This window comes from Pleurodeles waltl, chromosome 9, assembly GCF_031143425.1.
Source record: "Pleurodeles waltl isolate 20211129_DDA chromosome 9, aPleWal1.hap1.20221129, whole genome shotgun sequence".
Lineage (NCBI taxonomy): Eukaryota > Metazoa > Chordata > Amphibia > Caudata > Salamandridae > Pleurodeles > Pleurodeles waltl.
Window position 1 is genome coordinate 613,740,594 of NC_090448.1, and position 17,226 is coordinate 613,757,819.

General features: G+C 42.8%; 1 protein-coding gene across 1 annotated transcript in view; it reads left to right on the top strand.

The window, feature by feature from the left end:
* WDR62 (WD repeat domain 62) overlaps positions 1-17,226 on the top strand; it is a gene marked incomplete at its 5' end in the record, with an annotated part of 926,258 nt that overhangs the window by 540,016 nt on the left and 369,016 nt on the right. Inside the window, one exon of the mRNA XM_069207611.1 lies at positions 16,509-16,661. Coding sequence (XP_069063712.1) covers positions 16,509-16,661 — 153 coding nt within the window. The remainder of the gene's footprint in view (positions 1-16,508; positions 16,662-17,226) is intronic.

Sequence of the window (17,226 nt, forward strand, 5' to 3'; positions counted from 1 at the left end):
CATGAGACCTATATAGTTTATTCTGGTGTCAAAACATAGGTTTTGGAGGTCAAGTAATCTTACAGGAACAGAAAATAACTCTACAGAGAACCCGTCCACCATTTTCTAAAATGGCGACTCTAATAGAGAAAGAAGAGACATATATAGAAATGAAACAAATCGTTTTTAATCCTTTTATGTGTACACAAAACAATATTTATGATCCGAATATGAAAAATAAAATAATAATTATCACTCCTGTTTTAGAAACATTTTCATAGTTCACTGTGTTTCGGCAATCACTTGTGATACATTTGCAGAATGTTGAACATTTGAGAAGAGCATATCGACAGAGACAGCTTTTTGTAGCACAGGTTATGCAAGTGCATGTAAGTTTTGTGGTTAGAGGCTTTAAAAATGTTGTAGGTTTTAGAACCCCATCATTATCTTCCCAACCAAATTCACATGGATCTTTCTCTACATATGCATGATCGAAAACATTTACACATTTTCTGATCAAGTAGAACACACTTTTAAATGTGTCCATGCACAGAATGACGTCGATGGAAGGTCACTTAGTGGGACGTCTCTCTTAAACTCACAGTACCAAAGATCGTCAAATGTGCGACAGTCCAAACTCATTTTTCACACAAGGACCAGGTATTTTTCTACATCCTTAAAGTCACATTCTTCTTCTGTCCCAGCAAATCCTTTTAGAAACTTTACAGGTTGTACAGTTAAAGCCCCAAAGCTTTGTTCCAGTTTTGCTCATAGTGTCATAACCCGTAAGAATGTGTGCCTTGATAAGAACACCAGACACTCTCTACGTTAAGTTTCTTGTACAGAATATGAAGCAGGATTAAGTGTCTTTTCTCGCCTGTTCCATAACGTATCCATAACTCTGACAATCCTTGACTTATGAACATTGCAACAATAATAACATCTGTCTCATTTGACAGTAAAATTACTCGAGTGGAACCATTTCGAACAGCCCATTCAAAATGTGGCACAACACCAAGATCAGCATCCTCCAATTTGCTGTTAAGTTCTTGAACAATATGGCCCATACCTTTTGACAAGCACCAGCTCCTCATTGACAATCCTTCCCCTGGCAGTACTTGGAAAATCAATGTTCACTGAAGATTCAGCAATGTTGGCGAGTTATCATCTCCAAGTTCATCCTGTTTGATATTGATGACAAGAATTTATCAAGTTGCACAGGTATAGGTGTCGAATTTTTGATGCAGGCAAGGTAAATTTTTTCTCTTGTAGACATTCGTCTGATTCTCTCACATTCTTTGACAGGTAGTTCAAGATAACTGTCAAAGACAATGTGCAGTTCTTGCAAGCGGACGTTGATATCTGTAGAACAGTCTGAATGACCTTTCCAAACTTTTGCATGGATGAAATCTTGACCATTCGCAATTGTGACACATAGTCCACAACAACAGCAGTTTTCAATGAGGACACCTTTTTGAATTGAAATTCTTGAGGTGAAAGTTTTTTTTTCAAGCTCTCGTATGTGTTTGCTTTACTGGTTTGGTTGCAGAATCTCCACCAAATAATGTGTTTGTGGAATAAGACCATGCAACAGAATGTCTTTGATAAATTCACACCTTTGTTTTGCTACATCCATCTCTATGTGCTTGCGAAATATGTTTGTTTTTTGTAACCTATTTTTATAGTGGCTGGTTGGATGAAACTCTTGCTATGGCATATGGCAATTAAAGCGAGAAAGTTTAGCTTTGGTGATTATGTCAATCAGCTTTTTCTCTTTCCATACAAATCTCTCCCGCTTCATTTCTGTGTATAGTTTTGATTCATGTTTTAGAACATCTAGTACATGTGTCTTTATATTGTTATCCACATATTGTTTGTCACGAAGTTGTGTAGTCACACAGGCTAAACCATTTCAAAGGGGTTTCCTTGCTGCTGCATGATGAAGAAGGCTGTCAACTTCTCTTTCCCCCAAGTGCATGGGGAGGAACAGTTTCACAATGGTCCATTAATTCTGAATTTGTCAAACATTGCAAATAGAAAGGACTTCATGGTACACTAGCTGCCATTGAGCAACATATTTACTTTTACATGTCTGCCCAACTATTCCCTTGGAGATTTTCAGGGATCTTTGGATCGTCTGTTCCATTTTCATAACTGGAGGCATAGCATTGAACGAACCCTCTTTACCTTTCACCATGAAATGCCTTTAGATTAATTTTCTGTAGAAGTATGGATTTTCCACCTCTAGCTTTTTCACTCTTTCCAAATACCAGGACCCATATCTCAGGTAGTTTTTGCAATCAAATTTGTGAAACACAGTAATTAGTGACACCACAGTCTCCACCCGCAGCTCCCAATCACCTTCCCGATCAGCATGTACCAAGTTTTTCACTAGAGCTATCATGTTTAAAACATTTCCCTAGTACTTGCCAAATTCTGATTTTTCTTCACATTTTTTTGACTAACTCTGCAAACTTGGTTTTTAGGTTTTTTGATTTTGAACTGAGTGTATTGGACATCGCCTGGCTTTGCAATATGTCTTTTGAATGAAGTGCACCTTGTGCCTTGTTCACTTCTAAGATAAGAAATGCAATACCTAATTTGTCATTCTGTTCCAGAATGAATTCCAACACAATGTTTCTATAGCCTCAGATACGATGAGCATAACACAATGAGTTCTGCTCAATAATGACTGGACAGTTTTGCTTCCAAAGACTCCATTCTCAGTAAGTGTATCGCCTATGTCACATCCACTGAGATATCTTCCTGCACGCCGCAGCACAACTTTTGTCATGTGGAAAACACTGATCATTGGATAAAGATCATCAAATTCTACTAGATTGCTCATAAAAACGTTAGCTAAATTCAGAAAACACCTTCATCGCCGAAAATTGGCAGTTTTTATAAATTAGCTTTTCGCTGATGTTAAAAACCATATGTGACAGGCTATTTATTGCCTGTTGAAAGATGGAAATGCATTAATTATTGATTTCTGATAGTGTCTTTGTTTTGATGAAAAAGTACATGTATCTAGTTACATGAATGTCTGTGTGATTGTATAACGCAAGATAGTTTCATCCTTTTGTTGAGTCCTCTTGGGAATAGACTATCCAGTTTTTTCATCCACATGATCTCCTTTCGAATGCAAGTTCAGCAGTGAGGTCTTGGATTAATAGGGTTCTCAAACACGCAGTTCCCCTGTCAGGAGGCCTGTGCATGGACTCACTATAGTTATGCCTCATTTTTAGCACTCTAGAAATCACAATGTTTTTGCCTTGCATTGTGGTACATTGCACAATGTTTAACTTTATGCGATTTGTTTTGAAACACACTGTAATTTCACTTGCTGTGCAGTCACTTTCCTGGGCACTTACTGCTCAATGGGCGGAACAAGCGCCAGGTGTTGTTTTCTGTTGGTCCAGCAATTGTTCCCAGGCTCTTATAGACATAACACAGTACCTTTTAACTGTCTCAGTGTTGGACTTTTTTCCTTTTGCAGGGTCATCTCCATTCTTTTTGCCTCCTATTTTTTTCTGACTTATGTTGGCTTTAGGACTCTGGGCACTTTACCACAGCTAACCAGTGCTAAAGTGCATATGCTCTCTGTATAAATTGTATTAGTAATTGGTTTATCCATGATTAGCATATCTGATTTACTAGTAAGTCCCTAGTAAAGTGCATTAGAGGTGTCCAGGGCCTGTACATCAAATGCTACTAGTGGGCCTGCAGCACTGGTTGTGCCACCCACATTAGTAGCCCTGTAAACATGGCTGAGACCTGCCACTGCAGTGTCTGTGAGTGCAGTTTTAAACTGCCAATTTGACTTTGCAAGTGTACCCACCTGCCAGGCCTCAACCTTCCCTTTTTAGGTCGTTTGGCCTGCTGTATACTAAAGTATACATTAGAGTGAGTTTCAGTGTTCTGATTTGTTAGTTGCAGTGTCCTTCAAAAATCCTTGCTTGTTAGTGGTCAGTTCTACCTCTTTGTCCTGCCTTTTTTCACTTTGGGAGCAGCACAAAGTACTGTATAATTATGCTATGTCCTGTTTATTTCTTCTGCAAGGGACTTTTTTTTGGCATTTGCATGTTTCACCTCAACAGTGTGGGTGCTTGTTCAGTTACTCCTCCCCACCAGCTCCCTCTGTAAACATAAACCAACCCTCGCTCTCTTCCTTTTGTTATTTTCAGTCTGTCTGGCAGTAAAAGTCCAGTCAGTAATTTACAACGCTATGAGCTCTAACTCGAGCAAACACAAGACTGTTGCATTCCAAATGCTTGTTTCCATTATCCCTTCTGCTCTTAATCAGCAGTGTGAACAAAATCTGGCACCCAGCAAACTGAGCTGTAATCCTGGAATGCACAAGCATGCAAATTGCAAACAGGTTCCTAAGAGCCAGGAAGTCCCTTGCCCCCTCTGTATGTGTTAATGTTTACATCCTGCATTTGACTCAGGGATGCAGATTAAATGAGCGGTTTGTGCAGGAAATCCGCCCACTCGCGAGGCAATGGCGGCTGAAAGCCTTGGCATAATGAAGCGGAAAAGCTATGAATAAAATCAGGGCTTGTGTTCCCTTGGTTTACTGTGTGTGCATAATCTCTGGTCTGCGGCAAAGTTTGCACAAAACCTGTGGGTTTGGCTGGAATATCAGCCTCTGGGATTTTAGGCTATTGTGATGCTGCTCGGCCAGAAGAAGCCGAGCAACTTTTTACTTTCCAGCTTTCTAAATTTATTGCAATGTGTCCTTTTCAAAGTGCAGCGGAAAGAGGTGAAATCTTGATTGACGATCGCTCTTATCTGGGGACAGGACTTTAGCACCGACCGTTCTTTCTTTCACTGAAAAATGTCATGTCAGCACCTTTTCATATCGTGGCGCTTGTCTCGATTTTTTCTCCATGCAATCTATTCATGAATTCAACAGATACTGTGTTGTTGTTCTACTGTGTTGCATGTATTTTCACAAATCTACACAAACTTTGCAGTCTAAAGAAAAATCCAACCTACTGCTGCTGGAGTATGTCGAAGTTTCCTGAACATGGCAGTTTGCCACCGCAGTATTTCTGTGGAGATGTTGAGCATCGCAACAATTAAGTTAGTTATTATTCAACCTGTTTGTGAGTGTCTGGATGTAAGGTAGATAAGAAAACTGAACCACAGAGAGGGAGCACAAGTCAAACTTGGGACTCACAAGTCTAGTGACACATTCTTGTAGTCCCAAGCCCTATAGTCCACAAAATCACAGCAATTTCAACTGCAAAAGAAGGTTTCACAATGTACTAAACCAATTTTGTGAGTCCAAAAAGTCCCCAAGGGAGAGCTTCCCTTTGTGAATTGTTTGGTTGCCTTGAGGGGAGCAGATATTGGTAAGGGGAACGTTTTATTTTTTTAAGCAGCATTTCCCCCTTTGTGGCACACACTGCTTTTAATACAACTGAAATATGTTTCTGACTTCGGAACGGAGGGATGGAGGTCTGCTCTCCTTTGCAAGCCACCATCACTCCATCTGTATCCAATCTTAGAGGATATCAGCCTGGTTAAATAATATATATTAGGCAGCTGGATTTTCTGCCCACCTGTGAATGGGAAATTTGTACATTGGTTGCATCTCGAATTTCATACCGGTTTACAAACTAGTTAGTGGGCCATTCGCACGTACTGGTTTGCAAATAGATAGTACTACAATATCTTTTAATTCTTTTGGTTTCAAATTCAGCAATGCAATTCCTTGACATCTTGTCTTCTTAGTATCTTTACTATGATGGCAAAAAAATAAATTAAAGCCAGCATGTAAGATGTCTGGCGAGTTCCTATTAGGTGATAGACAAACCCTAAACTTTCATGAGAAATACTAAAAAGGATTGGAAAAAGTGAGGTTTGGGATTTGGTGATTTTTATAATTAGGAACTTCTTTCTACTTTGGGACAGTTCTCAGAATGGGCCTCTCAAAGTGACGGAATCCTTGTAATTAGATGGACTTAGTACCTTTAAACCACTCATTACAGTTGTGGTTACAATTTTGGACTCACACAAAAGTCAAATTGCCCTACTCTTGGCTGCACCTATCAAACTTTACAAACAAGCGCTTACATAAATAAAACAGAAAATATACTTTCATAAGGAGTCAGCACTCTGGAGACACTTGACCCTGTGCATGTAGGCAAATTTAAATGCTCAGGTATACTTAATTGATATTTTCCAAGCCACTTTCCCCCCCACTTCAGTTTTAGAAAACTTGTGCGTGTTTTGGACCTTCCAGGAGACACACACTCATCCACTTTCAGTCTTCCTCATTCTAAAGTCCTCTAAATTGTACTGCAGCTACTTCTCTGGTCCCAGTGGCAAATCCTCATTCTTAATCCTACGGGTAGTTCTGCTAGCTGCTTCTCTGGGCCCTGTGGTAATTCCTCATTCTAAGTCCTCTTGACAATGCTGCAAGCTGCTCCTCTGGTCCCTGTGGTAATTCCCCATTCAGAGACCCCTAGCAAACACTGCTAGCTGCTTCTCTGGCCCCAGTGGTAATTCCTCATTCGTAGGGCCTGATTACGACCTTGTGTTTGTGACTGAGCATCCCATCCACCAAGGTCATGATCAGGCGCTAAGTCCTGCCGACCATGCTGCAGCTGCTTCTCTGGTCCCAGTGGTCATTTTTTATTCTAAGTCCTGTAGACAGTGTTGCAGTTGCTTCTCTGATCCAAGTGGTAATTCTTCATTCTTTGTCTTCTAGGAAGTGCTGCAAGCTGCTTCTCTGGTCCTGTCGGTAATACCTCATTCTAAGTCCACTACACAATGCTGCAATCTGCTTCTCTGGCTCATCGGTAATTACTCATTCTAAGACCTCTATGCAGTGCTGCTAGCTGCTTCTCTAGCCTTGTCGGTAATTCCTCATTCTAAGTCCGCTTGGCAGTGCTGCTAGCTGCTTCTCTGGTCCCAGTGGCAATTCCTCATTCTAAATCCTCTAGACAGTGCTGCAGCTGCTTCTCTGGTCCCAGTAGTAATTCCTCATTCTTAGTCCTCTAGGGAGTGCAACAAGCTGCTTCTCTGGTCTCGTCAGTAATTCCTCATTGTAAGGCCTCTAGACAATGCTACAAGCTGCTTCTCTGTTCCCGTTGGTAATTCCTCATTCTAAGTCCTCTAGGCAGTACTGCTAGCTGCTTTTCTGGTCCCAGTGGTAATTTCTCAATCTACGTCCTCTAGGCAGTGCTACTAGCTGCTTCTCTGGTCCCAGTGGTATTTTCTCAATCTATGTCCACTAGACAGTGCTGCTAGCTGCGTTTTTGGTCCCATCAGTAATTCCTCATTCAAAGTCCTCTAGACAATGCTGCAAGCTGCTCCTCTGGTCCCGTCCGTAATTCCTCATTCTAAGTCCTCTACACAGTGCTGCAGCTGCTTTTCTGATCCAAGTAGTAATTACTCATTCTTAGTCCTCTAGGAAGTGCTGCTAGACGCGTCTCTGGTCCCGATGATAATCCCTCATTCTAAGTCCTCTAGACAGTGCTGCTAGCTGCTTCTCTGCTCCCAGTGGTAATTCCTAATTCTAGATACTCTTGACAGTTCTGCTAGCTGCTTCTTTGGTCACAGTGGTAATTCCCTCATTCCTAGTCCTGTAGACAATGCTGCAGCTGCTTCTCTGGACCCAGTGGTAATTTCTCATTCTAAGCCCTCCAGACAGTGCTGCTAGCTGCTTCTCGGATCAGTGGTAATTCCTCATTCTTAGTCCTCTAGGAAGGGTGGCTAGATACTTCTTTGGTCCCATTGGTAATTCTCATTCTAAGTCCTCTATACAATGTTACAAGCTGCTTCTCTGGTGCCCGCTGTAATTCCTCATTCTAAGTCCTCTAGGCAGTGCTGCTAGCTGCTTCACTGGTCCCAGTGGTAATTCCTCATTCTTAGTCTCCAGACAGTGTTGCAGCTGCTTCGCTGTTCCCATCAGTAACTCCTCCATTCTAAGTCCTCTAGGCAGTGCTGCAGGTGTGTCTCTGTTCATACATCCACTACACTCCAAACCAAAACACACAGGTAAAGGATTGTAATTTACAACGCCAACAGCTATAACTCTCACAAATGCGACACCTATTGCATTGCAAATGCTTGTTCATACGTGTAAGGCACCCCTAAGGTAGGCCCTACGTAGCCCCATGCAACATGTACTTGTAGAAGGCTGGACTGGCTTGTAGTGGGTACCAAGGGGTACATACACCTTGCACCAGGCCCAGGTATCCCTTATTAGTGTAGAGGGGTGTCTAGCAGCTTAGGCTGATAGAAAAGGTAGCTTAGCAGAGCAGCTTAGGCTGAACTAGGAGACGAGTGAAGCTCCTACAGTACCACTAGTGCCATATGCACAATATCATAAAAAAATACAATACACAGATATACTAAAAATAAAGGTACTTCATTTTTATGACAATATGCCAAAAGTATCTCAGTGAGTACCCTCCGTATGAGGATAGCAAATATACACAAGATATATGTACACAATACCAAAATATGCAGTAATAGCAATAGAAAACAGTGCAAACAATGTATAGTCACAATAGAATGCAATGGGGGCACATAGGGATGGGGCAACACAAACCATATACTCTAGAAGTGGAATGCGAACCACCAATGGACCCCAAACCTATGTGACCTTGTAGAGGGTCGCTGGGACTGTAAGAAAACAGTGAGGGTTAGAAAAATAGCCCACCCCAAGACCCTGAAAAGTGGGTGCAAAGTGCACCTAAGTTCCCCAAAGAGCACAGAAGTCGTGATAGGGGAATTCTGCAAGGAAGACCAACACCAGCAATGCAACAACGATGGATTTCCTGATGAGAGTACCTGTGGAACAAGGGGACCAAGTCCAAGAGTCACGAGCAAGTCGGGAGTGATCAGTAGCCCAGGAAATGCCAGCTGTGGGTGCAAAGAAGCTGCCACCGAATGGTAGAAGCTGTAGATTCTGCAAGAACGACAAGGGCTAGAAACTTCCCCTTTGGAGGATAGATGTCCCACGTCGTGAAGTCGTGCAGAGGTGTTTCCGTGCAGAAAGACCGCAAACAAGCCTTGCTAGCTGCAAGGGTCGCGGTTAGGGTTTTTGGATGCTGCTGTGGCCCAGGAGGGACCAGGATGTCGCCAATTGCGTGAGGAGACAGAGGGGGCGTCCAGCAAGACAAAGAGCCCACTCAGAAGCAAGCAGCACCCGCAGAAGTGCCGGAACAGGCACTACGAAGTGGAGTGAACCGGAGCTCACCCGAAGTCACGAAAGAGGGTCCCACGACGCCGGAGGACAACTCAGGAGGTCGTGCACTGCAGGTTAGAGTGCCGGGGACCCAGGCTTTGCTGTGCACAAAGGAAATCCTGGAAGAGTGCACAAGAGCCGGAGTAGCTGCAAAACACACGGTTCCCAGCAATGCAGTCTAGCGTGGGGAGGCAAGGACTTACCTCCACCAAACTTGGACTGAAGAGTCACTGGACTGTGGGAGTCACTTGGACAGAGTTGCTGAGTTCAAGGAACCTCGCTCGTCGTGCTGAGAGGAGACCCAGAGGACCGGTGATGCAGTTCTTTGGTGCCTGCGGTTGCAGGGGGAAGATTCCGTCGACCCACGGGAGATTTCTTCGGAGCTTCTAGTGCAGAGAGGAGGCAGACTACCCCCACAGCATGCACCACCAGGAAAACAGTCGAGAAGGCGGCAGGATCAGCGTTACAAGGTCGCAGTAGTCGTCTTTGCTACTTCGTTGCAGTTTTGCAGGCTTCCAGTGCGGTCAGCAGTCGATTCCTTGGCAGAAGGTGAAGAGAGAGATGCAGAGGAACTCTGATGAGCTCTTGCATTCGTTATCTAAGGAATTCCCCAAAGCAGAGACCCTAAATAGCCAGAAAAGGAGGTTTGGCTACTTAGGAGAGAGGATAGGCTAGTAACACCTGAAGGAGCCTATCAGAAGGAGTCTCTGACGTCACCTGCTGGCACTGGCCACTCAGAGCAGTCCAGTGTGCTAGCAGCACCTCTGTTTCCAAGATGGCAGAGGTCTGGAGCACACTGGAGGAGCTCTGGGCACCTCCCAGGGGAGGTGCAGGTCAGGGGAGTGGTGACTTCCTTTGTCCAGTTTCGTGCCAGAGCAGGGCTGAGGGATCCCTGAACCAGACTGGCTTATGCAGAGATGGGCACCATCTGTGCCCATCAAAGCATTTCCAGAGGCTGGGGGAGGCTACTCCTCCCCAGCCCTGACGCCTTTTTCCAAACGGAGAGGGTGTAACACCCTCTCTCTGAGGAAGTCCTTTGTTCTGCCTTCCTGGGCCAGGCCTGGCTGGACCCCAGGAGGGCAGAAACCTGTCTGAGGGATTGGCAGCAGCTGCAGTAAAACCCCGGGAAAGGTAGTTTGGCAGTACCCGGGTCTGAACTAGAGACTCGGGGGATCATGGAATTGTCTCCCCAATGCCAGAATGGCATTGGGGTGACAATTCCATGATCTTAGACATGTTACATGGCCATGTTCGGAGTTACCATTGTGACGCTATACATATGTCGTGACATATGTATAGTGCACGCGTGTAATGGTGTCCCCGCACTCACAAAGTCCGGGGAATTTGCCCTGAACAATGTGGGAGCACCTTGGCTAGTGCCAGGGTGCCCACACAATAAGTAACTTAGCACCCAACCTTTACCAGGTAAAGGTTAGACATATAGGTGACTTATAAGTTACTTAAGTGCAGTGGTAAATGGGTGTGAAATAACGTGGACGTTATTTCACTCAGGCTGCAAAGGCAGGCCTGTGTAAGAATTGTCAGATCTCCCTATGGGTGGCACAAGAAATGCTGCAGCCCATAGGGATCTCCTGGAACCCCAATACACTGGGTACCTCAGTACCATATACTAGGGAATTATAAGGGTGTTCCAGTATGCCAATGTAAATTGGTGAAATTGGTCACTAGCCTGTTAGTGACAATTTGTACAGAGAGAGCATAACCACTGAGGTTCTGGTTAGCAGAGCCTCAGTGAGACAGTTAGGCATCTCACAGGGAACACATACATATAGGTCACAAACTTATGAGCACTGGGGTCCTGGCTAGCAGGGTCCCAGTGACACATAACAAACATACTGAATACATAGGGTTTTCACTATGAGCACTGGGCCCTGGCTAGCAGGATCCCAGTGAGACAGTGAAACCACCCTGACATACACTCACAAACAGGCCAAAAGTGGGGGTAACAAGGCTAGAAAGAGGCTACTTTCTCACAGTACTTATGTGTTTTATATGTCCTGACAGTGAAATACTGCCAAATCCGGTTTTCACTGTTAAAACGCCTATCTCTCTCATAGGTTAACATGGGGGCTGCCTTTAAATGTTATTAAAACACAGATTCCCTTTGGAAGCAGATAGACATGTGGAGTTTAGGGTCTATGAACTCACAATTTAAAAATACATCTTTTAGTGAAGTTGGTTTTTAGATTGTGTGTTTGAAAATGCCACTTTTAGAAAGCAGGCATTTTCTTACTTAAACCATTCTGTGACTCTGCTTGTTTGTGGATTTCCTGTCTGGGTCATTTTACCAGTTGGGCTGTTTGCATCTCTCCTCTAGACAGTGACACAAAGGGAGCTGGGGTGTAGCCTGCATATCCTGATGGGCCAACTGGGATGAGGGACGGGGCAGAGTGGCCACTTACACCTGAAAGGGCTGTGCCTGCCCTCACACAATGCAGTCTCCAACCTCCTGGTGTGTGTCTGGGGCCTGGCCTGGGCAAGGCAGGATCTTGAAAACATTTGAGACTTTCCTTTGAAGTAGGCCTACTTCAAAGGCAGAAAGGGGAATAAATTGAGCACCCAAAACCCCTGAAAATCAGATTACTTCTGAAACCAAGAGGAACATCTGCCAAGGAGAAGAGCTGGAGAAGCTGGAGGAGGAGTACTGTCCTTTTGTCTGTGACTTTGCTTTGCTGGGTTGGACAAAGACTGACTTTTGTGTGACTTCCCACTGGTGAAGAATCTCCAAGTGCTTGAAACTGAGCTTTACCTCCTGTTGTTGAAGTCTCAGGGACAGCAAAGACTTCTCTCTGGCAGCACTTGGGCTTTCTGCTGAGAGTCCTGCCTGCCAGGCGGTGCCCTAACCTGTCTCTGGGCCCTTGAAAGATACAGCTGGTGGAAAAGGACAGAAATCCACACAAAGTCCGCAGTATGGGGAAACTTTTGATGCACCACCCGCCTCATGGCTGAAATACGACGCGCAGCCAGCCTCATGGCTAAAATCACCGCTCCACCTGCATCACAGCTGGGAGATCAATGTAACGTGGCTGGAGAAACGACGCGCAACACCTGCAGCGGCTGCTAATGACACAAGCCCCCACGCAGAGCGGTTTCTTGACACTGTGCAACCGGATTTTAATGCAACATCGCTGGGCGTGGAATATCAATGCAAAGCTTGCCCGGACCCGAGGTGCCGGTCCGGATCGACGCATCTCTCTTGCTGCAGAGAAGAAACGACGCACGCTGATCTGACCGTAGGCAGAACGACGCACGCCTGTGGGTGAGAAATCGGCGCATCGCTGACCTTTTTCGACACACACTCACCCATGCAGCTTTATTTTGACGCTACCCAGGTACTGTTTTGTACACTTAAAACGTTCTCACTGTTTTCTAAAGGATTTAAGCCTCTTTTGCTTTTTAAATTCATAACTTGACTTGTGTATGTTGGATTTTTGTCGTTTTGGTCTTGTTTTGTTTAGATAAATATTCCCTATTTTTTTTAAACCTGTGTTGTCATTTTGTAGTGTTTTCACTTAGTTACTGTGTGTGTTGGTACAAATACTTTACACCTTGCTTCTGAAGTTAAGCCTGCCTGCTTGTGCCAAGCTACCAATGGGGGTGAGCGCGGGTTAACTGAGGGTGATTCTCCTTTACCCTGACTAGAGTGAGGGTCCTTGCTTGGACAGGGGATAACCTGACTGCCAACCAAAGTCCCCATTTCTAACACTCAAGCTAACATTATGAATTAGGTCCTGTAGTTTTATTTTTAGATGAGAGGATACAAGCAGAGCAGACACGTCTGGGGAACAGATGCGGGGCTTGTAGCTTGTGTAAACTGGGTTTACACTTCCTTGTGAGGACCCCTTGACTACGCAAACAGAGGTATTGGGTTCTCCACTCCCAGAGATCATAAACAATGATAATAAGCCTTCCTGCGCATACAATTACAGGGTAGGCACAGGCCAGTAGATTTGCATTATGGTGGCACTATTTGTGCTATACAGTTTTGTAACTGCTATTTTGATTTTCATAATTATTTCCAGTATTGTAATCACATCTAACATCCTTCATACTAGACTGTTAGTTGCAATAAATATAATATGTACTTTCATTGTCTTTTTTACCATTGTCTTTTTTACTGTTGCTATGGATATGTACGACTGAGATAGTATATAAAAAAGAACTGACCTGTTTTTCACTGTTCGCTGGGAAATGGGGCTAGTGTCGTGCCTTTTGGTTTGCACAATTATTTGTCACTCTGTAAGGTTAGGAAGGCAAGTAAGGCACTGCGAGCTAGTCCGGTATTTTGGTCTGACAGTACTGATTTGGCAGAATTGACCCCTGCATTCTGACATCCCGTTGTCCCAAGGCACAATTCTGCAGAAGCTCAGTCCCTGCATCACCCCATGCAAAGGGAGGTATTACAGATGAGAAGGCCCCTCCTCCTTTGTGCCACACTTTGGCTGCTCTGACTGCTCTTAAGGGATGCATTAAGTGAAAAGGAAGGGAGAATAGTTAGTGTGTTGGAAACATCTGCTTTCTTCTCCCTTGTAGTTTCCATTTGTTCACAATCTTTCTGCATGCACCCCAACACCTAAAAGATGTGCTGGTGGCTCCTGAGTCTCCTCTCCAGCACTCCCTCCAAAGGGCACTGTAAGAAGTTGTAGCATGGCAGAAGGAATGGAGAGTTAAACCTGGCACATGAATGAATTATTTAAACACCAACTGACCATGAAAGAAGTAATTTGAATTGGCCAAGTTTTGTATTTTGCAAACAAATGTATATAAAAAATGTATATGACATCTAAACAAAATAATCTGTTTTTAAGTAAATCGACATCTCCCATGTGAAGGCTACATTTCAGGGTTTGCACGCAATCCCTTATGAATTGCTTATGAGTTTTAATGACATTGTGTGAAGAAGGGTCTCAGTATTTGTATTTATCCTTTTGATGTAGAGTGAAAATTATTCTAAAGGTCGATGGGGTCATACTAAAAGATGTTCATGCCGGAGGAGCAGGCAGGCGACTATATCTGCACTCTATTCATTATAGGTGTCCCGATTTGTTGTATTAATGTAATGTCAGAATAGAATATTGAGGGGTAACTGCAGAGCTAAAGGTAATGGAAATTAGGAATCTAGTATCAGGGCAATTTGGAATTTACCATCTTGGCAACAAACGAACAGCCTAATATGAGTCATCAGTTACAAGCAGAGACAGATATTGCAGATTTTTCTCTTTGATAACTCAGTATTTCCGAGTTGGACTGGGGTCCTTGCTGTTAATACTGGATTCATTGATGTCGATGCACAAAACAGTGCGTTCATATACACAGTCTCATCACCATTATTAGATTCCCCGTCGTGAACTCTGTCAACCCCAGCACGAAGGCATGTGGTCAGGCAGATGCTGAGACTTGGGCCTGAGAATGCTGAATGACAGGTCACAGGTGGGGTAACACGTAGGAGACAGGCAAAATGCACAAACGGGAAACATAGATCCGATCCTACAGATAGGTGCAGCGACACCACAATGGTCCCAGCAGTTTGGCCCCAATAAAACACACATGGCCAGAGGGGTGCATGCATTCCCAGAAAAACACCATGAAGTTAGATACCACATGTAATTAGGAACACATAACCAATCATAACACAGCACACGCAGCGACCACGCACCCCCAAGGCCCGACATCTGAACACATTAATGGCTGGCCCACATTGTGTCCTAGCAAGGTCAAGGTCCACATGCATTTTTTTAATCAGGACTTTATTTATGACTCCTAACACCTGTTCACTCTCTTAACCAAGAAAGGAATGTTTTAAATGCTTTATGGTACTCAGAGAAATGTATACAAAAAGCTCCAAACTGATGTATATTGAGAGACAGTCCTCATACCCCGGTTCTGTAACTGCTCTCCTGGCTATAATGTTTAATTAAACGAACTGTTCCTGTTTTGACAGACTCTTGTCTTTTGTTTTTAAAGATAAATTCTCATTCAAGCAACACTGGTATTCGGCTAGAGAATCGATAGACATGCACTTGAGTGCTGTCAGTCTTTGAGCACAAATGAGCTTAGTAAATTGCCACTAAGAATGCATACCATTGCATTATACTTGTGAGACAGGATATTGGAGAACGTAGGAGGATCGCATTCGGTTTTAAGATGGAGACATCTTTGCCGCTGATAATATTATGTACAATGACTGAAAGTATTTCCCATGTTTGCCATGTTTATTTGTTAACAAAGGACGTTGTACAAAACTTTTGCTAATGATTGTATGATGTTAACTTTTAGCAATCGTTCAATGTTAAATTGCAGTATTCAGTTTGACTGCCAGACGCTACTGAAATGTAAGGTAAAGATCTCCTGTTTCTCAGCAGTTCCTATGACTGGCAAACCGAATGTTGCAATTTAATGTTGAAGCAAATAACTTACGATATACACATGAGCTTTCCGTTCCAGGAACACACCACGGGGAATGAAAAACACAACCTTTCAAAACCCAGCTGAATTATTGTAGTTTGTTTAGTGTGTTACTAGCACCCTAAATATATAATTTGACTAATCTTAATAATAACTATGTTTGGTGTTCGCCATATCTGTATGTTGTTAGAATGATTGTCCCCAGGCTGTACAGTATTAGATTTGAGGTACTTCTTTGGCCCTCCCTCATGTTCTAAATGTAATGTGTGTAAATAATTGTTGCAATGCTGCAGCCTATGCAGTAAGTGTTTGCTGATACCCAGATTGGCTCTGTCAACATTTGTTTTCCATTGTGATACCATACCATAGGATATTTATGACCATCCTCGCCGTTATAAAAATGTAGATTTTTACCTGTGTGTATACAGGGGTATTCCATTAGCGTAATTGGTATAAATGATGGTGTTTACTAGCACGCTTCAAAGATTAAGAATGTGCCAAAAATAATTATAAATCAGAGAAAATTGTGCGAGCGACCAACAAATCCCTGCTTAGTGTTCAGTGGGAATGCAATGGGTGCAGTGATTTGAAAGGAACAAATATTGACTTCAATATGTATTTCGAAAAAGTGTGTACTATTTCTTTTGGTCTTCCACAGAATTAGTTTAACTAATGTACTAAGCTTTTTACATTTGAGAGTAAATCTATGTATACTATGGAGTTATAGTGAGTTTGTTTGTTTGAGCAATAATATGTATACTATGTCCAACTGAGCATGATTATACCTAATGTGTTAGTGTCAAAGTATTGATGTATGACATTTGTAACATAGATTGTGCATGCTTTTTGTCAAGTAAACTAAAATGCTAAAACAAAACTCACATCTGTGTTGCAGATGAGGATTCATTAGGCTCAGACTGGAATTCTGAGCTGGGTGTAACAAATCTGGATGAGAAATCTGAACATACTGCATCATTTCCTCAAACACCAGAGGATGACCAATTCGTTAAGCACAATTTCGAGACATTATCTGATTATCTTAGTGAAGGTAATTTCGTGTTTGTTTAAATTAATATAAGCACAAAATAGCTGTATTAATTACATACCTCTAACACTTTAAGATACCCTTTTTGATACCAAAGTGGAATTTGCACACAGACTAGTTCAGCAGAACGGTTACATTTTTTTTTTTAGGTTTCCCAAGTGTTACAATCTCAACACAGATTAGAATCAATTGATGCAAGTTTAGACGTAGTTTCTGATGTGTTTAATTACCTGGATTGTTTATGCTTCATCTACGTAATCCTTAGATTGCCCTATTGATTATTTACAAAAGTTAGACCACAGAAGACCCGATATAGCATGACCCAGTTCTACCTACCACTTAGCTTTCGGTAGTTAGACTTGGGGAATCTGTTCATACTTTTATGCCTATTCTGGTAAGTTTTTTTTTTTTTTTTTTTTTTTTTTTTTTTTTTTTTAGCACTTGTAACTCGTTTTTGTTCATAGTTTTGATTTTATCAAGGATCTCTATCTAAAAGCCCTAATTTTATATGTGCTTCTACAATTAATTTAAAGATAATTGAAACAAATATTTGGGTAAAAGATAGCAA